General features: G+C 45.9%; 1 protein-coding gene across 1 annotated transcript in view; it reads left to right on the forward strand.

Annotated features, from left to right (window-relative positions):
• The first annotated feature begins 1,420 nt into the window (after positions 1-1,420).
• Positions 1,421-27,112, forward strand: part of LOC127000074 (collagen alpha-1(I) chain-like) — a 36,011-nt gene continuing 10,319 nt past the window's right edge. Inside the window, exon 1 of the mRNA XM_050863490.1 lies at positions 1,421-3,543. Within this exon, the coding sequence (XP_050719447.1) occupies positions 2,724-3,543 (820 nt within the window). The 5' untranslated portion in view covers positions 1,421-2,723. The remainder of the gene's footprint in view (positions 3,544-27,112) is intronic.

The following is a 27,112-nucleotide window of genomic DNA, read 5'->3' on the forward strand; positions in this document are numbered from 1 at the left end:
CTGTGTTCGCCGTCTCTCCCTCCTTTTTTTTTTCTTCCCCATTATTCTTCTCCCATCATCTCTCTCGTCCTCTTCCTTGTGGCCCTAAACTTCCTTTTTTCTTTCCTCTTCACTTCACTTGGTCTTTCTCTCCTCCTACTATTTTTTTCTTTTTTTTTCTTTTCCTGCTTCTCCTTGTTCTTCTTCTTCTTTACTTCCTCCTCTTCGTCCTTCGTCTCCTCCTCCATCGTCCTGCCCCTGACACACCAACTTTTCTTCTTCTCCCTCCTCTTCAGCGCCACCTTTGCCCTTTGCCTCCTCCCTTTCCGCTGGCCAAACATCATCTTCCGACGCTTACATCGCCAACATTCAACAGGTTCTGGGGGAAGCAGTTAAGAGCCACATTATTGTTGGAGCTTTATTTATTATTTGTCGAGTTTTTCTATATTTGTTGACGTGTTCAGTTTCCTTAGATGATTCAGAATGTTTTGACTTCCCCCTCTTTTTTTTTAGGAGTATGGATGTTATTATTTATGGAAGTATACCATTAAAAGTGAATTGGGTTTTCTTGCATACATTTTGTACACACACACACACACACACACACACACACACACACACGGCATGGCTTTTCTTTCACACTCCTGTGGTTTATGTTTTCGCCTCGATGTTGCATTTGCTGTCTTATCTCCGCCAAGTTGTCTCATTCACTCTCTCAGCCCTGTAAAACCACAGTGATACATCCTTGTCTCCTCTTATTCTTTTTCTTCGCAAGTGTGTGTGTGTGTGTGTTTGTGTGTGTGTGTGTGTGTGTGTGTGTGTGTGTGTGTGTGTGTGTGTGTTATAATCAGATGTGCGTATGTTTATATGTATGTATGTGTGTGTATGTATATTTCATCAAAGAAACAGGTTCAATTTTTGGCTGTATGTAGTTTCTTCATTACGCCTACTCCTTTACCATCATCATCATCTGTAGCATCATTATCCTCATCTTCACCATCATCATCATCATTATAATCATCCCTATCATCGCCTTTATACCAAGTTATGCAATATGTATGTTAATTGCTATTAGCTACATTGGCTTATTGTGATGCTGTGTTTTTTGATTGGCTTGAGTTCAACAATTTCAACTAATCAACCTGAAAGAGAGAGAGAGAGAGAGAGAGAGAGAGAGAGAGAGAGAGAGAGAGAGAGAGAGAGAGAGAGAGAGAGAGAGAGAGAGAGAGAGAGAGAGAGAGAGAGAGAGAGAGAGAGAGAGAGAGAGAGAGAGAGAGAGGATAATCACCATAAAACTCTCCATAAAAAAAGGGCGTCGTGTGGGTTGCTAGCAGCACCACCTCTCTCTCTCTCTCTCTCTCTCTCTGTCTCTCCGTCTTTTCCTCCGGGTTCCGTCCCAGCGGTTGGCCATCGTTAGACTTTCCCTGAGCAGCGGGATCTTCATAGCTCCTCCACATCAATGAATTAATCAGCGCCGCTTCCTGCCACCTGCTGGGCCGTGCATGCTCACTCGTCCTGCCTCCCAGCGACTGGCATCGACCGCCGCTGCCGCTAATGACAAGGTTGTCCTAGTCTTCTGTGAGTTATCGATGTACTACTACTGCTCGTACGCCGGCTCGCGGGGCTGCACTCCCGGCTAGACTGGGCTGCCTGCGTGTGCCGGGGAGTGTAGGTGGGGGTCATGCGCCCCTCCTTCTCCGGCTGCTTTTCTATGCATGCGCAAGGAAATGCATTGGTGGTGATATATTGAGCCAATTTATGCTGCTGGTGCCGGGGGTTAGCGTGGGGAACTTCCCTCATCCTGCTTCTTTAGTTATCGTTGTTGTGTGCACGGCGTTAAAGGGCGTGGTGGCAAACAGCAAGGCATAAAGGAAAGCAGTCTTCTCCTTGCGTAATCGAGTACACGGGTTCTCGTGTCTTCTTTGTAAACTTGATTATGAAAAAAAGTCATAAATGGAAGTGCATGTCATGCATAAAACATGTAACGCTTAATACGTTATATAGATTCATACATTAAAGATCTTTATGTCATTTGCTTTGTGTACCTGAAAGCTCAAAATTAAACTCTCGTTCATGAATATTAAGAGGCTTTTTCTCGTAATGAGCAAGTGTTCTAGTGGCTGAGGCGGGCCTGTGGTGCTCACGGCCGTGAATGGGCGCGTGACCTCGTGTTCTGATGCTCCCGGTGACGTCACGAAGCCCGGGCCGCGGCGGGACTTGTCATGTGTGTGTGCAGGGGACCACCGGCCACCGTGGTCACCTTCAGGTTGCCAGGGTGGCTGCCCACTTTCATTTTACGTAGTAATTTTCGTTATTTAATTTCCTACATCTGCCGTGTAGCGTGAAGATCGATGAACACACGCTGATAGGAACGCGTGGAGCGTTATCAGGGTAACTGAGGGTGTCAAGCGGAGCATGTGTGCGTGAGGCGCCGTGCCGTACACACGTTGGGCCGTAGTGTACAAGAGTGGGCGTGTGTGGTGCTCTGACGACGGGCGTGTGTGAGGCGAGCCTGAGATCAATGTTGCGCAGGAGAGGCCGCCCCCGCGCATAACAGTGGACTCTGCCGCCGCCATATTGATCCGGGAGGCCGTCGCCAGAGCCGCGGCCGAGGTGGTGGCAGCAGCTCCCTCTCTCCTCCACCCTGCCGCAGTGCCGCCGCCTGTACAGTGTCTCTTTGGCCCGTGCTACGCTGTGATGTTTAACAACAATAGAGTTTATTACGGATAAGTTAACTTGTGACTATGTTCAGTTTTGCGAACAAAATGTTAAACGCCCTTGTGGGTAATGAAGAACCCACGTCCGGGACAGCAGGGGGCACCAGTGTGCCGGGGGCGCCGCGCCCCCAGGGTCCTGGCCTTATGAGGATGGGCGTCCCAGGAGGACCTCGGCCCCCTGGGGCGGGCATGACAGGACCCAGACCGCCCGGACCTGGTGGGAGCATGGGCCCCGGTGGTGGCATGGGACCCGGTGGACTTGGTGGACCAGGCGCCCCAGGCGGACCAGGAGGACCAATGGGTGGTCCAGGCGGGCCTATGGGTCCCGGTGGTGTGCGGGGACCCAGTGTGTCAATGGGTCAAGGTGGTACAGTGGGGTCAGGGGGATCAGCAGGCCCGGGGGGCCCAATGGGACCTGGGGGCCCTATGGGGCCAGGCGGCCCAATGGGTCCCGGGGGTCCAGGAGGGCCGATTGGTCCTGGTGGTCCCATGGGGCTGAACGGTCCCGGAGGACCAGGTGCTAACAGACCACCAGGGCCAGGCATGGGTCCAAGACCTCCAGGAATGGGGGGGCCCATGGGTCCCAGAGGCGGCATACGACCAGGACCACGAGGAATGCCGCCCGGGATGGGCCCTGGTGGACCCCGGGGCATGCCACCACCAGGAATGGGCCCTCGTCCAGGAATGGGTCCTCTTGGACCACGTGGAATGCCAATGAATGGGATGGGAGGGCCTCGCGGGCCCAGGCCTGGCATGATGGGTCCCCCAGGCAGCCGCGGCCCAGCGCCTGGCCCAGGAGGCATGCCCCCCGGCGGTCCAGGAGCTCCAGGAGCGGCGCCGGCCATGGGTAAGTTGGCGCTGCCAAGTTGCCCTGCTCCTCACAACAGGTTCATCGTGGCCCCGCTCATCAACCCTGACGCATTCACTCCTGGCACGGCGAGACTTTGTCTGGACTCTTAACATCCTTTCTCTCTTCCCCAGCAGAAGTTGATCGCCGAGCTTTGTGACCGGATATCCTTCGCATATTATTAGAGCAGTGCCTTTGTGTGTGTGTGTGTGTGTGTGTGTGTGTGTGTGTGTGAATATATATATATATATATATATATATATATATATATATATATATATATATATATATATATATATATATATATATATATATATATATATATATATATAACCTTTTCAAAGTTAATATTCGCACGACGGTAATGGTGATAGTTTTGAATGAATGAGTCAGTTTCCAGTGGTCATCCCAGAGGGAGGTGCTGGTGAGCCTGGCAGGTGTCCAGACAGTGTTGCCATTGCCGGCCACCGGGGCAACCTTGTTTACATGTTTATAACCCTCTCGCCTGTCACGTGGCGGTCCCATCTCACGCTGCCACCCGTCACCGGTCAGCAGCCCCCCCAATAACCCTTCACACCCATATTCACCCCATGACCGGAATGGCGACCACCACTTTCCCAACCACCACCGCCACCACCACCAGCACAGCCCGTGTCACCCCTGCGTCACTCCCCGCCACGTTAGCTTCCTGGGTCACCACGCATCACGCACCTCCCCCCTCCCTCCCTTCCTCCAACCCGCCGTTTTTATCCTTCTCTCCCCTGTTCGCTCATTAATCTTTCGGCATAATGTCAGTATTTCTATTGACCCCCGGCCGGCGAGGGTACGCGACATGTTTATCTGACCTTTACACGCTTTGGTTGCGGCTCGGGTGAAGGCTTGAATAATTACTGGCTCGTTGACAACTGGGAAGCTGCTATGGTATTTTCTATTATTCATTCCCAAAAGGCTAGAGAAACACATTTATTAGTTATAGTTATTTTTTTACCTTGTATAGTAGTAGATTTGATTTCTTTATGTTTTGAAGGCCAGTAGGAGGGAAAACATTCGAAGCTGCTTCAATATAAAGAAATACATTCATATAGGTTCTTCTGTGTATTAATTTTGTTTTGCTTGGGGGACGAGGAAGAAAAGCGGAGATTTTTTTTTTTTTCAAACCATGATTCATTACGGGATGGAAAGGGGGGAAGATGGGTAGTGAAGGCGCGAGGAAAACAAAGGAAATGTAGGAGGAATAGGTGTGTGTGTGTGTGTATGTGTTTGGGGGGTGGGGGGTGGGGGGAGGGTGTGATGAGATGGAAAAAGATGTTGCAAGGGTGATAAGTGTGAGGATAAGTAGGAGGGCGAAGGTGTGCATGAAACTTAAATAAAAAAAGAGAAAGAAAGAGGAGGAGGAGTATTTTGGTCGCCATAATGTCTCTTATTTCCCGAGAGAGAGAGAGAGAGAGAGAGAGAGAGAGAGAGAGAGAGAGAGAGAGAGAGAGAGAGAGAGAGAGAGAGAGAGAGAGAGAGAGAGAGAGAGAAACCACTAAACATGCCATAAAAAAGTAAGATAAACGAAAAAAAAAAGAAAAAGGAGCAAAAGGCGTGAATTATGTGAGTGGCGCTTCATGACTTGGGGAGTATAATTAGTCCCTACATAATGATAACCCTTCTTCTCGTAACTCATTTTTATTCCTCTGAAGCGTCCCGGCCTCAACACACAGAGTAAATCAAGGCAGGGTTAGGAAAGGGATTTAATGCTTTGATGTAAGTTGAGTTTTCAGTTTAGTTCTCATTCACTTATTTTCCCTCCCCTTTTTTTTTAGTATTTTCAAGGTTAGTACTACTGCTGTTTTATTTTTTTTTTTGTTTTTTGTATGATTTATTAGTTTATATCTTCTCAATCCCTTACTTTCCCTTTTTTTTTAACATTTTCAAGGGTAGTGCTACGGTTTAATTTTATTATTTTTCAGTGTAGGGGTTATTTTTAGTGCATGTGGGAAGCGGTATATAGTGTTGTCCTGTAGCGTAATTTTATGATCGGTACTGTTGGACGCTCTCGCCTCTCACATCAACAATTTACAAAGGTCAAAAAGGACATCAGCCGTGTTCTCATGGGTGGTATTTTAGGTTCACGGTACAGAGGAAGCGTCAAACTACCACCAGGGTCATAAAACTACCCCTGGAAATGCCCCAAACCCCTATAGGAAAGCTTTGGCGATTATGTGGGCTTGGGCGCCGGGATGTTTAAGAATATGACCCTATGTATTTTTTTTTTAGATATTATACATTCCATTTAAATATTATACACTACACTAACGGCATATCATAAGTTAGTCTCTCTAGAGCTCCAAATCCCTCTAAATTATACATCTTCAGCGTGAAAATGAGTATGTATGTATGTATGTATGCAAGTGTGTATGTATCATCTGTGTATCTATTCATAGGTTAGATAAAATTCATGGGTAAACGAACTCGTGGTCCTGTGAGGTGCTGGTGGACACCGAAACCAGTGGGCCAAGCCAGTGGGTGGAGGAGATTGTTGCCTCTGTGTGTGTGGGGGGGAGGGATGGGAGGGGGGGGGAGTATGTGTGTGTTACGATTATTCCTCCCTGACACAGCATACTTTAGTTTTCTCTCTCTAATGTATCTTCCTCCTCCCTCCTTCCTACACAAACACAAACATCTTTGGAATGGAAATCAGTACTCAGTGTTGTTGTGTTTTCCCTGTCGCCGCATACTCGCAGCTCTCCACATGGCATTAGCAACTCTTCTAAGGCCTCGTTCTCACCGCTCCCGCCTGCAGAGAAGAGTCACACGAATGCTCTCTCAGAAAATCGATCCTCGGTTTAGTTTTCTGTTAATCTTTTTATTTCTTTGTTATGCATATGTTTATAAGGCTCTCACGCACTGTCACCTATAAGCCAACGAGACGTAAAGATGAGTAAGTGCCTCAGTATATCGCAAAAAAAGCCTCAAGTATTTCGTTCTGCCGCGATTCTGTCAGCATCTCACTGCACATCGTTGGCTTCACGTGTTTTTCTTCTTCCCCCTTCCTACTGCCTGCCCTTCCTCCCAGCCACCCCTCCTGCTCACCCTCCTCGCCTCCCTTCCTCCCTTCCTTCCCCTACTTCCCTTTCTCCCACCCGACCCTACCTCTCAATCCTCTCACCTTCCCTCCCTTTATCTCCTTCCCTCATCCCGTCTTTCCTCTTCCTTCTCTTCCTCCGTCAATAGGTCTTCGTCATGGCCACGTTTCCTGGGGCTTGTTTGCCAGACTCGTCGGGCATCCTGAGACATCTCCTTTGTGCTCACCGTCCGTTCTGTGGCCGTGACCTTGTTCTCATCGCTCAGGCAGGGCAGGTCTGCATATGAAATGGTAATGAGTAGGTGGCGGGTGAGGCGAGGCGGCAGTACCCACGCGTTATTACAGAGCACCGTAGAGACTCGCGGCTGTTGGAATGAGGGCCTTTGAAGTGTAATCTTTTCATCATTATCTGGTTTATTACTCTCTGTCACTGTTTGCTGTGATTGCAACTGCTACAACTCCTCCTCCTCCTCCTTCTCCTCCTCCTTCTCCTCCTTCTCTTCCTTCTCCTCCTTCTCTTCCTTCTCCTCCTTCTTCCTCCTCGTTCTCGTCCTCGTCCTCCTCTTCCTCTTCTTCCTCCAACTCCTCCTCTAACTCCTATTCCTTCTCCTTCTCCTACTCCTTTTCCAACTACTGCTACTACTACTACTACTACTACTACTATTCCTTACTGCCAATACTTCAGTCATTTACCGATTGCCGAGAGAATCTAAATTGTGAAACATGAGACTACGAGACCTAACTTTGGTAATCAGACAGGGAAACACAACGCGAAGTGCGACGTACACTACACAGCGAAATCATAGTCATTCGGGCTTGCTTGCTGGCTGGGTCGCTGCGGGGAAACGTGAAGGGATGCTCGAGGTCCGTCCGTCGTGTGTATAGTGACTCGCTTCATCTTTCCCGTCGGGGGCAGGCAGAACCAGGCAGTCAATTAGTACATCATCATTCCCGATATGCTCGTATAATCCTTTCATCAATAATACGTAATAGCAGGTCTGGGTAGCATTAATTAACTGATGAGACCTGACAAATACCGTTAATGAGGCCGTTCACTCAGTCCTAACAACGTATTACCGTCCTCCGCTTCTCGACTATGGATGGTAGGAGAAAATACCACCCCGAGCTGACTTATTCCATCCATCCCTGCCACTGATGACGTCACGGACCCGGTCATAACAACACATCACAGTCGTTCGCCTATCGCCTTCCCATCGCCTCGCCGTGGTAGACGTAAACATCTTCCACCTTTTCCCTCGTTTCCGTCTCCTAATGCCTGTAATCCGCGCATCAGTAGCAAATTATAATCAACTTAATGGATGGAGAGTTGATTGATGAGGCAGTATTGATGGTGGAGGTGGTGGTGGTGGTAGTTTAGTTTTACCTCTGTCCTGTAAACTCATCCGATATACAGTTGCCGTTCTCCTTTTATTGCTCGTGTCGTTAAGGAAGCCTAGAGCGTTAAGGGCATATTGATAGTGAGGAAAAAAAAAAGGAGGACCAGGAGGAGGAGGAGGAGGAGGAGGAGGAGGAGGAAGAAGAGGAGGGAAATGAAGTATCCAAAAGACATCTAATCTTGCTCTGGATCGTTCACTACAGAAAAATAACGAGACAGGTACCGAGATAGAGAGAGAGAGAGAGAGAGAGAGAGAGAGAGAGAGAGAGAGAGACAGAGAAAGAGAGAGAGAGAGAGAGAGAGAGAGAGAGAGAGAGAGAGAGAGAGAGAGAGAGAGAGAGAGAGAGAGAGAGAGAGAGAGAGAGAGAGAGAGAGAGAGAGAGAGAGAGAGAGAGAGAGAGAGAGAGAGAGAGAGAGAGAGAGAGAGAGAGAGAGAGAGAGAGAGAGAGAGAGAGAGAGAGAGATCTTGCACATACTGTCTAAAATTAACACAGTAGTTTATATAAATGTAGGGCTAATTAGTGTGTCTGAAACTGTAGAGAAGGAGGAGGAGGAAGAGGAGGAGGAGGAGGAGGAGGAGGAGGAGGAGGAGGAGGAGATAATCGTGGTGGTGAAGGCGGTAATGGTGGAGGAAACGAGGGAACAGAGATGGTAATTAGTGGTTATGGTAGTTACTGATGACTTTGGAAGGATCTTGCGGTGGTAATGGTGGTGGTGGTGGTAATGGTTGAAGGGGGTGGTAGTGGTGGTGACGGAGGTTGTTGGGGTGGTGATGGTGATGGTGGTGGTGGTGTTTATCATGAACAAGATTAAGGGAAGAGAAGCTTATCAGTGGGAGTAGGGTGAGGGACAGATAACACTCACTCTCTCTAACTCGATGAAAAAGGCAATTACAAAACCTTGATGGGCATTATAATCGGTCTTTCATTTCTCTCTCTCTCTCACCAAAGTACGCGAAATGGAATGTGGGTAGTAGATTCTGTGATGCTGCTGCTGTCACGTCCAGATGGTGTGTGTGTGTGTGTGTGTGTGTGTGTGTGTGTGTGTGTGTGTGTGTAGTCTAAAAGGCCTTAGAATGCATCACACTTCATATTTACTATCGATAAGGGAAAGTGGGAAGAGTAAAGGAGGCAAGGAGAGATGGAAGATGATAGAGGAGCTGGAAAGGAAAAATGAGAATGGAACTGAAGAAGGAAGGGAGGTAAAGAGTGGGAGAGTAAAGAGGGGCACTGAGGAAGGAAGGCAAGTATAATATCGTCACCTTCGCAAACAAACCGCCTATGTCATATTTTCTACTTTACAGGAAATCAGAAAAGAACTGTCCTGATCTCATTTGTCTTAAGGTTTAGGCAGAAATGAAACGGCCAATTCTAGAACACTCAAACCCTGAATGACGAAGGAAACTATACAAAAATGGGCGTCACTTGTTGAAAAATTAATGTAGATAGAAACCTGGAAATCTCTGAAAAATGACTTAGGCAATTATTTTATGAGGGTGACGATATAGAGAGAGAGAAAAAAGAGAGAGAGTAAGGAGTTGTATTTGAGCGATGGAGTAAGGACAAAGAAATAAATATTTAAATACGGGAGGTAACGAAAGGAAATGAGAAGGAAAAGGACAAGTGGGAAAGAAAAAAATGAATGTAGGGAATGAAAAATTAAGGAAAATGAAGAAAAATGGGAAAGAATTAGAACATGAATGAATGAAGCTGAAATATGAGGAGAAGATGTAGGAGGCGGTATGTGATAGATTGTCCCAGGTCTTTTTTCAGTTCTTGCTTTTTCGGTTCATTCATTCCCCATCTCATATTTCCAGATTTTCTTCTTTCCCTTTCACATTTTCAGAGCATAACATTTTTTACGGACACGAAGAAATTTCCACTAACAGAGCCAAATAAGCGATTCTGTGGAGGGAAGGAGGAGGAGGAGGAGGAGGAAGGGGGGAGGGGCGAAAGGAAGGGGAAAAAATGGTTCCTTAGGGAATTAGAGTGAACTATTCTCCTCCCTTCCCCTCCCTTTCCTTCCTCTCCCCCTCCCCCACCTCTCCCCCTCCACCTCCCATTTGGTAGAATTTCAACAGGTGTCTTGAAAATCTCTCACCCTTCACGAGAGAGAGAGAGAGAGAGAGAGAGAGAGAGAGAGAGAGAGAGAGAGAGAGAGAGAGAGAGAGAGAGAGAGAGAGAGAGAGAGAGAGAGAGAGAGAGAGAGAGAGAGAGAGAGAGAGAGAGAGAGAGAGAGAGCACATAATTACCGTCCATTGAGAAGACGAAGAGCGACTCAGCATCTTCCAGTTCCTCCTCCTCCTTCTCTTCCTCTTCCTCCTCTTCCTCCTCCTCACTTTTCTGTTCAGTCTCTTTCTCTTCCTCCTCATCTATATTTTTTCCCTCTCTACCTCTTCTTTATCTTATTACTTTCTATCGTATATTAGTTAATTTTTCATTCCCTTATTGATTGTCTTGTATGCATGCTTCTTTTTCCTTCTTTCTCTTCCTTCTTCTTTTTCTCCTTCCTCCTCCTCCTCCTCCTCCTCCTCCCCGCCACTCAGCCCCTTCCTCTTCGCTGACCACTCCATGCCATCCCTTCCTCCCCATTTCCTCCTTATTTTTCCTCCTCGTTGCTCTCCGCTGCACCATCTGAACCTTTCCTCGTCACCTGAGTTCTATTTTTGGTGTTCTTGTATATGTGTGTGTTTCTTCCTTCTTGCTGTCTCTCTTCTTTTCTGACTTATTTCCTTTTCATTTTAACTCGTTCATTGTTTTTTCTTGGTTATTTGCATTATTATTTTTTTTGTTTATGTTCTTCCATTCGTTCTTTCTCTCTTTTCTCTTTCTTCTATCTTTCTTTAATTTTTTCTTTCTCTTCTTTTTTTTACTGTCATTCTTTTTCTTTCTCTCATTCTTTCCATTTTTTAACTTTCATTCAATTTTTCCTATTTATGTTTTCTTTTCTTTTCTCTCTCTCTCTCTCTCTCTCTCTCTCTCTCTCTCTCTCTCTCTCTCTCTCTCTAATCGTGTCAGTGTCCCTTCCCTCACCACAAATTTCGTTTATACTTTCAATTTATGTTTGCTTATATCTTTTAGCGTCATGACGTGGATTTGGGGTTCCAGCTAAATGATTTGTAACAATTTTTGATAGTTCATTGTGTATATTTTATTCTTCATTCCTTTCTCTCTTCCGTAATACTTTCTCTTTTTTTACTTTTCTTCTCTTTCTTATATTATCTTTTGTCCCGCTTTCCTTCTTTTCCTTTTTTGTATTTCCCAGATTGTCTATACTTTTTTCTTTCATCTCTTTCTTTTTTCTCCTTTTCTCTTTCTTCCTTAAACTCTATACGATTGAATATAGAAATAAAAATGAATGAATGATTGAACGGACTACGTTTTCTTAAGATGGGATTGTTGCTGTTTAAAGGAGGACTATGATTGTTTAATTTCGTGAAGAGCTAAAAGGGAGGAGGGAGGGAGAGAAAGCAAGGGAAGAAAGAAAGTGACGTGGGAGTGAGTGATACAGAAAAGACATGAGGTGAAAATCATTATACAGAGAAATGTAAAGGGATGAAGTTGAAGGAAAGGAAGAGAGGGGGAAGAAGAAGAGTTAAAGGGAGATAGAGAGAAGACCGATATATGGATAGAAATGAAAGGAGTAAAGAGAGAGAAGGGAACAGATGCAAAATAGGAAAGCAAAGGGGAAGGGCATTTAAAGGTGAGGGGAAGACAGATATGCGGGTAGGAGGAAAGGAATGCAGGAGGAGGAGAAGAAGGAGGAGGCAGATGCAAAGTGAGAGTGGAAAGGGGAAGGTATGTGAAGACGAAGGGGAAAATCGATACGTGGGAAGAAGGAAAGGAATGCAGGTAAAGAGGACGGAGACAGGTGAGAAATGGGAGTGGAAAGGGAGATGGTGGAGGGAAAGATACGTTAATAAAAGGGAAGGAATGCAGGTAAAGAGGGTGAAGGAGACAGGTGAGAAATAGGAGTGGAAAGGTAGATGGTGGAGGGAAAGATACGTAAATAAAAGGAAAGGAATGCAGGTAAAGAGGGTGAAGGAGACAGGTGAGAAATAGGAGTGGAAAGGGAGATGGTGGAGGGAAAGATACGTAAATAAAAGGAAAGGAATGCAGGTAAAGAGGGTGACGGAGACAGGTGAGAAATGGGAGTGGAAAGGGAGATGGTGGAGGGAAAGATACGTAAATAAAAGGAAAGGAATGAAGGAGAAGGAAGCACTGCAAAAATGGGTAGAGTATGAGGGGAAAATAATTGACAGAAGGGTGGGAAGGATAAAAAGAGATGGTGAAAGGAAAGGAATATGGGTAAAGGAGAAGGCAGCACCTGAAAAAATGGGTGAAGTATGAGGGGAAGATAATTGAGAGAAGGGAGGAAAGGAGAATACAGATGGTGAAGAGGGAAGAGACGAGAGGACAAAGAGGGAGAGAAGGTAGGAAGATAGGGACAAAGGGTGAGGTACGTAGATGGGATAGAAGGGTAAGAGGGAGATATAGGGAAAGGGGAGAAGGGAGAGGTCAGGAGGAAGGGAGAGGCGACGGGATGAGGGGGTTAGAGGAAGTGTCAGTATGGGAAATTCAATAGATAAGTCCTCCCCCAAAAGTTACAAGGATATCTATTGAATTAGTGTATGTGGGTTAACTTTGAAATTCGTGTCCGTGCTCCTCCAGAAAATGTATATTCACCAAATAGTAACGGATAATTTTTCAACGCGACCATTCCATTTCTATTTATGCATTTGTTTGTTTACTTACCCGTGTATTTATCTCTGTTTACTGACCGTTGTTTTAGCTTTTAACGAGCGGAACCAGGTGACTTATGATAATGAGCAACATATTTTCGCTTATATGCCCTCAAGTGTTTATTGGGGCATAAGAAACAGTATTTTAACTCTAACTTTATTAATCTTTCCATTGGGATAATACATACACCTACGCCTTCTTCCAGTCCCTTGCATCTATTTCATCTTCATCCTCTTTATTTCAACCTTTTCACTTTTCTCCATCTCAAGTTAAATACCCTCTTGTCAATCCCCTGTTTGCTTTTCCCTCTATCTCCCCTTTGTAAGTATCTGCCAGCTCTGTGCATCTCCTTTTTTCCCTTCTCTTTGCCTTCCTCTTACCTACCTTGTTGTGTTCTCTTGCGCCTTCATCTCTGACGTCTCAAGTTAAATACCCTCTTGTCAATCCTCTGTTTGCTTTTCCCTCTATCTCCCCTTTGTAAGTATCTGCCAATTATGTGCATCTTCTTTTTCCCCTTCTCTTTGCCTTCCTCTCACCTCCCTTGTTGTGTTGTCTTGCGCCTTCATCTCTGACGCACACGCTTCAGATCTGTATCTCACCCCCTTACATCCCCTTCTTCACAACATTTCTCTTTGCCCCTCCTCACCGTCCCTCACCTTTTCCTCTTTGTTCTTTACGTGCGTCACTATGTCCTCCACTAACTACAGCTACCTGACTTCCTGTACCTTCCTTCATCTTTTTGTACCTGTCATTACCTCCCTTACACCTCTTTTCACCTTCCGTTACCTCCATTCAGTTTTGTTTTAGTTTTTCTATACCTCATTTTGTCTTCCACTTCATCCTTTCCTCCACCTTACAACTTGCACGACTCTCACTGTATCTCTCCCTCGTTGAACCTTCCTCTCATGACCCTCCCGTTACCCTTCTGTTTTCCATGATCTCGCCACTTGAAGCCTATATATAGCATCCCTATCACATCATCACCACCACCACCACCACTATCACCTCCTCGTCAACCCTTCAGCCCTCGTCAAAGCCGGCCCACGCACCGCCCACAGCCTGAGCCCGCAGCTGCGTGACATTCTCTGCGGGGGCGGTCAGCACTTACAATGCTCTCACGGCCCTACCCGGTTAAGCCCTTCTGCCTCGACTCCTTTCCAGTCAGTCACAATCACACGCTATCCAGAACACCGGCAGGACACTTAAACTGCCCTTGTCCCCTCCCTCTTTATGTCCTCTTAACCTCCTCTGCTTCTTTTCTCTCCTAGACCATTCGGACCCACTAGTAATTTACACGTCCATAGTCTCCCCAAAATGCGCCCTCAACTTTTGCTATCCCATTTTATCTCATACAATAAATATAGATCCCCAAAGGACATTTAGACGCCTACTGTCACTCCCTGCCTTTAATGCCCTACACATTACACCTAATCTAACTTGAGCCTAACCTAACCTAATTAATTCTAACCAAAAGCAACCTGATCTTATCTAACCAAACCTAACCTAACCCAAACTCACCTAACCTAACCTGACCCTAACCTAACCAAACGCAACCAAACCGAGCCTGACTCAACCTAACCTAGCCTAACCTAACCTGCCAGGCCATTCAGCCGCTCCCTGCCCCTCACACAGACACAGCTCATCCATCCCGCCAGATGCTCCACAGTTCCCCTTTAAAGTCACGTCCTCAGTTCCCTCCTCCCTCCTCCACAACTTCCATGGTCGGTGTATAGAGGTCACATAGCCCCCCTCTTTGACGCTCCGCAGGTCCCTTCCTTCCCCTCAGACGCCCCACTGTTTCCCCCTCTTAAGCCACCAGTCTTCAAACATAACTCACGGCCTCCCTTCTTCTAACGACCTATAGCTCTTTCTGGCGCCACTTGCCCCCCTCACAGAGCCACCAGCCGTCAAGTAAAGGCTCAGTTCCCCCATTTTTCAGCCGCCTGTTGACTGAGCCTCCGCCAGTTGAGTTTTGATTCTCGTCCCCACATAAACTCTCACTCAGCTTTTTACGGTGAAGGAGGCAGCTCAAGGGAAAAGAAAAGAGACAAAAAGCCCGCTAATGTGTTATAAATAAGCGTAGTTTTTTTTTATAGAAACCGGTCAGTCATCAATTAATCATAAAACAGCTACAACACTAAATAGATTCAACAAAACACACACATATACCTTTCCTTATTCAGCTAAGAACACCCCATCACCAGTCCCCTGATGGGCCACTAAGCCTCCTCATGTTTCTCGGTACAATTGCCTGTAAGGTGATGAAGAGTAGGACTCAGGGAGGGGCGGCCGGGCGGGTCCCCTCGTTAGCGGGTGTTGCCCCTCATCATTACTGTGTCACGGCGCGGCTCCTCGAGGGCTGCTTCGCCTCCCTCGCCTCACATTAGCCCGCTCCCTGATAGCTCATGAGGCGGGGAGAGTAGAGGAGGAGGAGAGAATAGGATGAGAGAGGAAAGGATGAGACAGGAGAGAGGAGGATGAGAGAGAGGGGAGAAGAGAAGAGAAAAGAGAAGATGAAATGAGATGAGAGGTTAGGAGAGGAAAGGAGAGGATTAGAGTACAAGTGGACGAACGAGGGAAGGAAGGGACGACTAGGATATGAAAGGAAGGGAATACTGAAGGAAAGAGATAAGGTAATAAAAGAAAATGTAACAGTGCGGTGGGCAACCAACCACTGCACCTTGGTATAATTCAACCCCCCCCAAAAAAAACCAGTCTTGCACCCAGCGCCAGCCAGTCTGTGTGTCTGTACCTTAATCTTTTTTGTCTGAGGCTGCGGCGGTGGTGGCGGTGGTGGTGCTGGCTTATTCCGGTAATTTCAAGGGAAGGCCCAGAGAAAGATTCATCCCGCTTCCCTTCCTTCGCCGCCGCCGCCTTCCTGTGCTGTCTTATCCTATCTCATTTCCTGAGGACTCGGCCGCCGCTCCCGCCGCTGGTCGATCCTCCGGCAGAAATAAATTAAACTGTATTGCGGAAATTCCTTTGCCAGACTTAGGTATTTACTTAACCTGGTGCTGTGTGTCCTCGCCCTTATTGCTCCTACTCTTCCTCCTCCTCTTCCTCCTACGGTATCTTGTATTCTGTCTAAGTAAATGAGAGTTATGATGGTGAGGTCTCTTCTTTCTACTCCTTCCACTCCTCATTCCTATCCATTCCTGTTTACGTGTCCTCTTCGTCGTCTTCGTCCGTCCTCTTCATCCTCCTACTCTTCCTCCTCCTCTTCCTCTTCCTCCTACGGTATCTTGTATTCTGTCTAAGGAAATGAGAGCTAAGATGGTGAGGTCTCTTCTTTCTACTCCTTCCACTCCCCGTTCCTGTCCATTCCTGTTTACGTGTCTTCTTCGTCGTCCTCGTCCTCCTCATCCTCTTCCCCCTTCCTCTTCCATCCAGTGTTGCCAAATTATCGTACACACCGTATTGCATATTCGTAGTTTCTGACTGATATCTATAGCAAAAAAACAACAACAACAACCCCATCAATAAGTAACAGTTTTAACGCTGACTCTAATATTCTTTCGTTATTTGCGTTGGTAAGAGAGTTTGAGGCTTAAAAATTATAAATACAATGTGGTGAATACGATAATCTGGCAACACTGCTTCCATCCCCGGTCACCACAACACTATCTCCTCCCCTTTACTTCCCCCTGTTCCCTTCTATTTATTTTTGCCTGGTAGTAAGGGAAGCTGTGATGGTGAGCGCTCCTCCTGCCTACCCCTTCCTCCCTTTCCCGGCCACAATGCAACGCTGTAGTCTCCCTCACCATCAGCTCACTTTCGTCCGCAATATGAGGGGGCACTAGACGTCACCATCCTCCTTATTTCCTTCTTTCTTTCTCTTTCTCTGCGGTCTTAATTTCCGTCTGCGTCACCTTCCTTTCCTTCTCCTTCCCTTAGCTGTAAATTTCCATCCCTCTTTTCCTTTTTTTTTCTCCTTCCCTTTTTTTTTAGCATATTTACATCTTACCTTCTTTCCCTTCTTCTTTCTCTTCTCTCCCTCCATTCTTTTGTCTCCTTTGGCCTTTCCTGTTTCTTTGCTGCCTTCAATGTTTTTCCTGATAAGCAGCATCCCTGATCCTTCTTCCCTTCCCTCATCTCTCTCCCAATTGTTTCCCTAATGAGGATGCTCTTTAGGTGTGTGTGTGTGTGTGTGTGTGTGTGTGTGTGTGTGTGTGTGTGTGTGTGTGTGTGTGTTTGTGTGTGTGTGTATGTGTGTGTGTCGTGTGTCTCTGGGGATATACCGTAATAAGTGTTTTTTCCCTTGGTGAGAGAAGTATTACAAACTTATATTATCTTAACCCTGCAGAGAGAGAGAGAGAGAGAGAGAGAGAGAGAGAGAGAGAGAGAGAGAGAGAGAGAGAGAGAGAGAGAGAGAGAGAGAGAGAGAGAGAGAGAGAGAGAGAGAGAGAGAGAGAGAGAGAGAGAGAGAGAGAGAGAGAGAGAGAGAGAGAGAGAGAGAGAGAGAGAGAGAGAGAGAGAGAGAGGCTGCCACATGCCACATCATCCCCAGAACACACCACCACCACCACCAACACCACCACCACCACCAACAACAACAACAGCAACAACAAAGCCGATAGAAAGTAAAGGGAAAGTAGGATATCGGGGCAGAGTTTTAATACGGTGAGATACAGTTCGTGGAGATTGGGTCTTTGTGCCTTACCCGCCTTCTTACAAGACCACTCGGGTGATCTCCTCTTGTCAGCTAGGCGAAGAAAAGAAAACTGTCCCCCCCACCGGAGCTCCTTTGAGGCGGGGTGTGAGAGGGCGAAGACTTGAGGGGCTATTACACTGGGCAAATTTTCCGCGGATCTTCAGTCAAACCACGATTTCCGCTGGCGTGGTTCTCATATTTCCGTGGTTTTCTGACGTGTCCATGCTCTTCCAAAGCTACGGTAGATTTCAGCAAAGGAAGACTGTATTACTCACCATCATCATCAGCAGCAATAACAAGAAACAAATGAGAATGACGCCAGCGGAAATCGTGGTTTGACTGAAGATCCACGGAAAATATGCCCAGTGTAATAGCCCCTTTACACTTCCCCACTTCATCCCGCCAAAGAGGACGACGTTTCCTTCTCTCCTCCCTTGACTCGGCGGTAAAAATGACGGGAGATAGGCCTATATTTTCAAACATTTCGGGGCATTTGGAGTAGCGGCTTTTTTTTTTTAACATTTGTGGCCTTTTTTTATGCCCTTGAACTGACTCCTCTGCTGTAAAAAATATATATATACTCCCACCCACAGTCGATAAGGCCCACCATTTTCTCAAACATTACGGGGCTATCACACCCACCCGCATTTGCTAAGGCTTTCGCGGAGGCTCTGGGTACTTCTATAGTGAGTTTTATTGGCTTAGCGGTAGTTTGACGAGACATCTGCACCGTGAACGTGAAACAAAACTCATAAGAACTAGATTATTCTCATTTGGAGCCTTTGGAAATATTTGTTGTGAGAGCTTAAGGCCTCTGAGAATACGGGAGATAGATAGATAGATAGATAGATAAGAGGGTTAGATATATAGATGGTGAGTGGTGTATCTGGGCTGCGACGTGTGATCTGGTTTGGCTTTTATGATCACGGGCCACTCACTCAGATGAGGTAGGATATAGCGAACATAGAACGTCGTTGTCTTGAGGGTTCGGGCCGGCAGAGGGACGTTTGTGGAGGCCATGACCTGTGAATTGTGTATGATTTTTGTTTTGTGTGTGTGTGTGTGTGTGAGAGAGAGAGAGAGAGAGAGAGAGAGAGAGAGAGAGAGAGAGAGAGAGAGAGAGAGAGAGAGAGAGAGAGAGAGAGAGAGAGAGAGAGAGAGAGAGAGAGAGAGAGAGAGAGAGAGAGAGAGAGAGAGAGAGAGAGAGAGAGAGAGAGTTTCTTTACAACACTCATGAAGGGTTACAGACACAATGCATTATCTTCTACAATGTTCAGAGAGAGAGAGAGAGAGAGAGAGAGAGAGAGAGAGTTACCTTTACAACACTCATGATGTTACAGACAAAATGCATTATCGTCTACAATGTTCAGTCGATAAAAAAACAAAAACAAATGAATATAAATCCCTGTATAATTGTATGCGTGGAAGTATGTATGTATATGTGTATGAATTCAAGTCTGTCTGCCCGTACATACATGCATATTGATCTCTGCACCAGCCAACAGTAACACCCGAAGCTCGCCTTTATTCATGGGGCCTTCATCACCTTGGTTTCGCTGTACGGTCAGGTGTCATTCGGTACACCATGCGCGGACAGACTAACTCGCAGACCGACCAACATTTTTCCACTTTACGGACTCTGAATTTCCGGGGCTAAGTCGGGTCTGCTGCCTTATCGGTGAGGGAAGGGAAGGGTCAGGCAAGGGAAGGAATGGGGAAGGGGGAACGAGAGGAGGAGAGGCGAGTAAGGGGAGTAAGGAGAGAAGGTAAAAGAGGTGGGGAAAGGAAGGAATGGCGAAAGGGGGACGAGAGAGGAGGGAAAGGAATGAGAGGGAAGGAGAACGAGGGAGAGGGGGAGGAGATAAGGAGGAGGGGAGGGTTAGGGAGGAAGATGGCAGGAAGGGGAGAGGGAAGCTGATAAAAGGCAAAGGAATGAAGCAGAAGGGAAGGGATAAAGGGGGAGAAAGGAGGGAGAGGAGGAGGAGGAAGAGGAGGAGGAGGAGGAGAAGGAGGAGGTGAGAGGGTCAAACTGAAGGTGAGATACAATTCATCCCGCACACACACACACACACACACACACACACACACACACACACACACACACACACACACACACACACACACACGCACACACGCCTCAATGCACTCTTGATAAAAACAACAAAGAGATCAAATTCGCAGTGGAAAAAAATATCGTACATAGTTCAGCCTCTCTATAAATATTGTTTCGAGTAGCTGTCAACTTTTTGGAGCAAGAAAGATTAAAAGTCGGGGTCGGGAAAATGTTGTTGCACTCTCTTTCGACCTTAACGTTGACATTACAATATATACAGAAAAAAACAAAACAAATAAGAAAACGAGCACTCGCCACATTGCTCTCTCTCTCTCTCTCTCTCTCTCTCTCTCCTTAATAATACCCAGGCTTATAATACTAATACTCTTTTTTAGGTATTTTCAGGTTGAAGGTGATATTGTGAATTCTCTTCTCTTAAAACTGAGTCATTTTTATACATTACTATTTCACATCAGAATTAACCCTAACATTAACACTCTACATATGTTTGCTTTTGTCGTGGCCTTGTCTCTCACACGGCATCTCTCTCTGTCTCTATCTATCTATCTCCTATTCTATTTTATCTGTCACCTGTCACTGTTATCACAAATTCATGACTCGCTTCAGGTGGCGATACGCGACGATATAAACTTGATAAGGAGATAGGTAAATAGATAGGTAGGTGACAGATACATGAACAAACAGATGAACAGACATACAAGCTGATAAACATAGAGATAGATATATGGATAGGTAAGTAGGTATAATTTTGTGGATAGATGAACTGGTGGATCTAAAGGACACGAACAGACAGACATATACGTTGAAATAGATGGATATATAGATAGATGGATGGTTAGGCATATATGTAAAGATAGACAGATAGGTAGATAGAACAGATAGCCAGGGTATATATATATAAATAGATAGACATATACACAGAGAAAGCAGAGAGCTGGATAGATAAATAAATAGATAGATACATAAAGTAGACAGGTAAATATCCGCAAACAGGAAGAAGTGCGGTATACCTGCGGGTCACCGAGGGATGTTTTTATAATAATATTTTTTTACCCATGTCTCTTTTTACCTCGCCTCCACCGTTACCATGGTAATACTGCTGCGGTGGCGTCGAGAGGAAGGAGGTGAGGGGAAGAGGGAAGGAGGAGGAGAGGCATGCAAGAGGAAAGAAGGAAAGAAAGACTGGAAAGGATTGAGTCAGGGATGAGAAGAAAGGATACAAGGAAAACAGGAAATGAAGGGGAGAAAGAGGAAAGGAAGAATAGATAGAGGATAGTAAATTGAAGAAAGAGAGAAAGAATAAAAGGAAAAGAAGAGATGGTGGATAGGAAAATAAGAAAGGTAAAGGGTAGAAAATGATGTAAGGAAGGAAACGGATGAGGGAAAACAGATAAAAAGAGTAAATGATGAAGGAGGAGGATAAAAAGAAGTGATAAAGGAGAGGATGGAGGAAAGGAAGGAAGAAAAGAAGGGAAGGAGGGAGGTAGGAGGGATAGTTTGAGAAGGGTCGGAAGGAAGAAAGATCGAAGCTAGAAGGAGAGGAAAAGAGATTATGGTGAAAAGTTTGGGATAAAAGGAAGGATTATTGGAAGGAGGGAAGAAAGGAAGGGAGGAAGGAAAGAAGGAGGGAAGGAGGACAGAACGATGAAAATTAGGATATGAGAGAGAGAGAGAGAGAGAGAGAGAGAGAGAGAGAGAGAGAGAGAGAGAGAGAGAGAGAGAGAGAGAGAGAGAGAGAGAGAGAGAGAGAGAGAGAGAGAGAGAGAGAGAGAGAGAGAGAGAGAGAGAGAGAGAGAGAGAGAGAGAGAAAACAGGGTCACTTGAGTTTTAAGTCACTAAGATAAAACTTCAAAATTGCGGTTTGACATCGACGAGACGCGAGAGTTTTGGAGTTTTTGGAACTCACCCCGGACAAAAGTTGGTCCTCTATCTATCCCTCTCTCTCTGTGTGTGTGTGTGTGTGTGTGTGTGTGTGTGTGTGTGTGTGTGTGTGTGTGTCTCCGTTTGATCAATTACCTCATGTCTTCTTGCGCTTTTCTTGAATCTCCCGCTCCTCCTCCTCCTCCTCCTCCTCCTCCTCCTGTAATCATCATCATAAGGAATCACAGTCTTCTAAACACACACACACACACACACACACACACACACACACACACACACACACACACACACACACACACACACACACACACACATAGGTCTTCCCTCCCAGTGTCTTCGTTTGAGGACTTGATGAATCTGATTATGGTATCCTTTTTTTTTTTGTGTTCCTTCTGTCTCTTCCTCATGTGTCCTCGCTCTGAGTCTTGAAAGGGATTCCTGTTGCTCGCTGCCGCCGCCAATCGTCTCGAGTATAATGAACTGAAGGTACTAGACGGCCTCTCTTGCAAGGATGTAATGTAATGATGAGTTTCTGGGTATCTGAAATTAATTTGTTCACTAGCTGTTTCGCTTGCTCTGGTATCCATTTTGTGATTCGTTTGTATTTATTTGCTTAATTAATATTCTTACCAATTTCTTATTTAGCATGTTCCCTTGTCTACATTAAACGTTTTTTTTATAGACAGAAGGACAAGAGCTAAGTCATGTAGGAAGTGTAAAGATAACAACATCATTTTAATATTCTTACCAATTTCTTATCCATCATGTTCCCTTGTCTACATTAAACATTTTTTTTCATAGATAGAACGGCAAGAGCTAAGTCATGTTGGAAGTGTAAAGATAACAACATCATTTCTGCGTAGACATTAGTCCCCACATCTCAACATCATTCATTACTGACACAGATGGTTACGTAGAATATGAACAGAGAGGCAACGCAAACCATACAATACTAACAAGCAGGAGCGAGGGAAAAGAACAGTAACATTCCCCTCGTATTATTGTGAAGTGTTGGGTGGGTGGTGGCGGGGTATAATGAGTGTGTACCGGGTTCGATGCCTTCACTGTGGGCTCTGCTGACTCCACGCAAAGAAGTAAAATTCGCTACTAATGACGAAGGCTTAGAGAGGACTGACTGTGATTCCTGATAATTAAGAGGAGGAGGAGAGGAGGAGGAGGAGGAAAGATGAAGGAATAATTTTCTCTTTCATATCGTCCACGCAATAGAGGAGCAGTGTTGTGTTGCTTATTTAGTTTCCCCTTAATGATATACCTTCTGAAGTCGCTATCATGTGATTTCTGAATGGAGTACAAATTAAATCCGTAAGTGGGATCGGAAGGTGACATAACATTTAATTTCACATATAAAATTAAAACGGCAGACTAACAATACAGTGCAATAAAACAGCCGCTGAAATGCGATAGTGCAGAGAACATCCGCAGATTCTCCAAACATTCTGGTTGAATTACATGTACAGAGTTTAATCAAATGAATACAATACAGTAAGAACGGCTCCCAGAACATCAATATAAATGCAAACAGGTTGGTAGAGCTACATACTAGAATTTAATTGAGAGGCCGAGTAGGAAGTCGTAATGCATGAAACAATGTATACAAACACAATAGGTACATATATAACAAATGCAATACTGGGACGCATAATATAAACATTCACGACGATACAGATAGAACTACAAACGTATAGTATAGTTACATCTAGGTGTGTGTGTGTGTGTGTGTGTGTGTGTGTGTGTGTGCGTGTGTGTGTGTGTGTGTGTGTGTGAGAGAGAGAGAGAGAGAGAGAGAGAGAGAGAGAGAGAGAGAGAGAGAGAGAGAGAGAGAGAGAGAGAGAGAGAGAGAGAGAGAGAGAGAGAGAGAGAGAGAGAGAGAGAGAGAGAGAGAGAGAGAGACCTTCCGCTGTACGCTCCTTCAGATTTATGGGAATGGTCGAGTTGCTTACTAAAAGGATCACGGCAAAGCTTTAAAAAGGCCGCAGATGGAGGCTCTCTCTCTCTCTCTCACCTTTATTGGCATTTCTGTACACCTAGTTATAATTCACATCACGTACTTTTATTTTCTATTCCTTTTAATTCAATAAATCAATAAGATGGAGTTTTAGATGCCCCTCATATCTTCTGTTTCTTCTTCCCTCTCTCTATATCTCTTCCATCTTCTCTCTGTCTTCCTTTCTTTCGTCTATCACTTCCCCCATCCTCCGCCTCCACTTCCATCATCACCATTTTCACCACCACCACCACCATCATCACCTTCACCACCGTACATATAGTCACCACGGGGAGGAGCTCTTCACGGCATCGACCTCCACCACCACCATCACCACCGCCACCACCATCACCACCAGCAGCCAGGATCATTATCGCTGGCATCATTTTTCTTCCTCATTAGCATCTGTCATCCCGCGTGACCAAGAGCGCTCCAGCCGGTAGGGATGTGCCAGCCCACGCGCGCACACTCCCGCACTGGCACGCCGGTACGCTCCCTTACCTGTCCATTTTCTCTTCGTATACGTGTTCCATCCATTGCCTTATCGTCCGTGTTCATTTTCTTCCATTCTCTTTTTGTCTGTGTTCCTTTTGTTGTCGTTATCTTCGTCGTCGTCGTCATCCTCCTGCTCCTCCTCGTCCTCGTCCTCCACCTCCTTCTCCTACTCCTCGTGGTAGTAAGGGGACGCTTGAGTCACTAAACTGATGAAATTTGGTTAGGAAATATGAGTGAGTGAGTCTTGATTGCAATACCTGGGATGAAGCCAGAAGCAGAGTGAGAGAGAGAGAGAGAGAGAGAGAGAGAGAGAGAGAGAGAGAGAGAGAGAGAGAGAGAGAGAGAGAGAGAGAGAGAGAGAGAGAGAGAGAGAGAGAGAGAGAGAGAGAGAGAGAGAGAGAGAGAGAGAGAGAGAGAGAGAGAGACACCCCCAACACCCAAACACACACACACACACACACACACACACACACACACACACACACACACACACACACACACACACACACACTAGGACAAAGCTTCTTCTTGGGCACCTGCAAGGAGGAGAGAGAAGGGAGGATGAAGCATGTGGAAGGGAGGGAGAATGAGCCATGTGACGGAAGGGAGGGAGGGAGAATGAGCCATGTGACGGAAGGGAGGGAGGGAGAGATGAAGGAGTAAGGGAGAGAGGAGGAGGGGAGCCACATTGTAAGCCTTGAGATGGAGCAAGAAGACGTGGGAGGGAGATGAAAGGTTAAGGAGGAGGGGGTAGAGAAGGGGACGAACAGCTCACCATGGAGACACATCTGCATCACAATAATACCCAACCTTGAGGTCGACGTCACTCCGTCCTCCTCAGCCTTCACACACAAGAGCCGAGGGAGGGAGGATCATAACAACACAGGTCACGGAGGGAGGGAATAGATGATGAAAGGAAGAGGAGGTTCAGAGGATGTATATGTGAGGGGTTAATGAAATGGAGGAGGAAAAAAGTGTTACAGGGTGATGATGAAATAGGAGAGGAAAAGAAGAGATTAGAGGATAGTTATAAAGGTTTACGGAGAAGGAAAAAAAGAACTGCTCTGCGGATAAGGAAATAAAGGAGAGAGAAAAAAGGAGTAAGGAGTAAGGCGGGGCTGGCACTTAAAGAAAGGGTGTGTAGGATAAAAAGGAACAGAAACTGGGTCAGTAGAAAGGGAGGTGGAGGAGAAGGGGGCGGAGAAGGAGGAGGAACAGGAGGGTTAAAAATTATAGGAAAGGAAGGTCTTACATAATGGGGGATGTTGTGGTAAAAAAAGGAGCTGTAAGGAGGAGACAAGAAGGGGTGACAGGGGTGAAGATGGAAGAAGAGGGGGGACAGGGGTGCTAGGGAGATGAAGGGGGTTGAAGGGGGGACTCATCTATCCTTTATATCGGTGAAAATTAAGCTGCAGATGACGTCAAACCCCTGCGGAGGAATTCCAAGACCTCCTCCAGTCTAGAAATGAGAGTCTGACCCGCCATAAAGCCATCTTGGAGGAGGAGGAGGAGGAGGAGGAGGAGAAAAAGAAGAAGAAGAAGAAGAAGAAGAAGAAGAAGAAGAAGAAGAAGAAGAAGAAGAAGAAGAAGAAAAAGAAAAAGAAGAAGAAGAAGAAGATGATGGTGAAGATGAAGGAGAAGAAGAAAAAAAAAGAAAAAAAAGAAAAAGAAGAAGAAGAAGAAGAAGAAGATGGTGAAGATGATGGTGAAGATGAAGGAGAAGAAGAAGAAAAAGAAGGATTTGGAGAAGAAGGAGAAGTAAAGGAGGAAGAGGAGGAGAGGAGGTGAAGCAAGGGCGAAGAAGGAAGAGAAGTAGAACAAAAGAAGAAAAAAAAAGATCGGTGACCTCTATTTTCTGTGTCTTCCTTCCATTTCTCCAGTTTCCTTCCTCCTCCTCCTTTACCTCTTCTCCGTAGCTTTTCTTTAACAAGGTTTTCGTTTGTCTTCCTGTCAGGCTTTGTGCATAACATTGCCTTGTATCTCGCCTTCCTTGCGTCTTAATCTAGTTTTTCGTCTTTCTGTTTATCTCTTGCTATGTTTAGTTTTCCAGTAATTGTCTTTGTGTTAGCTTTTTCTCTTTCTATTTCTGTGCGTGTGAGGGTTTGTGTGTATGTGTATGTGTGTGTGTGTGTGTGTGTGTGTGTGTGTGTGTGTGTGTGTGTGTGTGTGTCCGTCTCTCTTTCCGTCTGTCTGTTTCCCTGCCCTCCATTGATACATCAGTCTACCTTCACATTGCTATTCCTTCCTTCACTTCCAGGATTCTCACCTCATCCAACTTTCTTTCACAATAAAGATTACACCTCCCTTCCTCCCTCCCTCCAGCCCCTTCCTCTAAATTCCTCCCTTCTGAAACTTCCCTCACCACCTCCCCTTTCGCCTCTCTGGTCTAGACTCTCCCCACTTCGATTTCCTCCCGTCTAGACTTTCCTGTTTCGGTTCGGCATCCTTCCTCCCTCCGCCTCATCGCCCACGTTCATTCTACTTTCGCCTCCCCCGCCTCTGCCGCGCCTCCAGACATCTCTTTGGCTCCGTGAGAACAATAAAACGTGACTCCCTTTCGTTCCGTCAGGTTTACCTCGCCAGGGATAAGGAAAAAAAGAAATATTCCCTTGCTTAGCCTGTTCCCCGGATAGATAGATAGATAGATAAAGAGAGAGAGAGAGAGAGAGAGAGAGAGAGAGAGAGAGAGAGAGAGAGAGAGAGAGAGAGAGAGAGAGAGAGAGAGAGAGAGAGAGAGAGAGAGAGAGAGAGAGAGAGAGAGAGAGAGAGAGAGAGAGAGAGAGAGAGAGAGAGAGAGAGAGACCTGATTCTAATGGCACAAACTTGACATTGGCAAGAGACCATTTCTCATATTTCCTCTTTTCGTTAATCTCTCTCTTTTTTTTTCCTCCTTCCTTTTCCATTTTCTTTTTTTATTCTTTTTATCTCTCCTTCTCCTTTACTCCTCCTTTTCCATTTTCTTTTTTTTTCATTCTTTTTCTCTCTCCTTCTCCTTTACTCCTCCTTTGCCATTTTTTTTTCATTCTTTTTCTCTCTCCTCCTTTACTCCTCCTTTGCCATTTTCTTCGTTTTCATTCTTGTTACCATTCTCATCCTTCGCCTTACCCTTGTCTTCCCTGTCTTCGCTGCTGTCACCCCCATCACCCTCCTCCTCATCTCCTTCTCCTCCTTCTCTGCTTCGTCTTCGTCCCTCCGTTCTTCTTCCACCTTCATCTTCATCTCCTTCTTCATCCCCCCTTGGTGTCTTTTCGGGTC

The sequence above is a fragment of the Eriocheir sinensis genome, chromosome 17 (genome assembly GCF_024679095.1).
Source record: "Eriocheir sinensis breed Jianghai 21 chromosome 17, ASM2467909v1, whole genome shotgun sequence".
Classification (NCBI taxonomy): Eukaryota; Metazoa; Arthropoda; class Malacostraca; order Decapoda; family Varunidae; genus Eriocheir; species Eriocheir sinensis.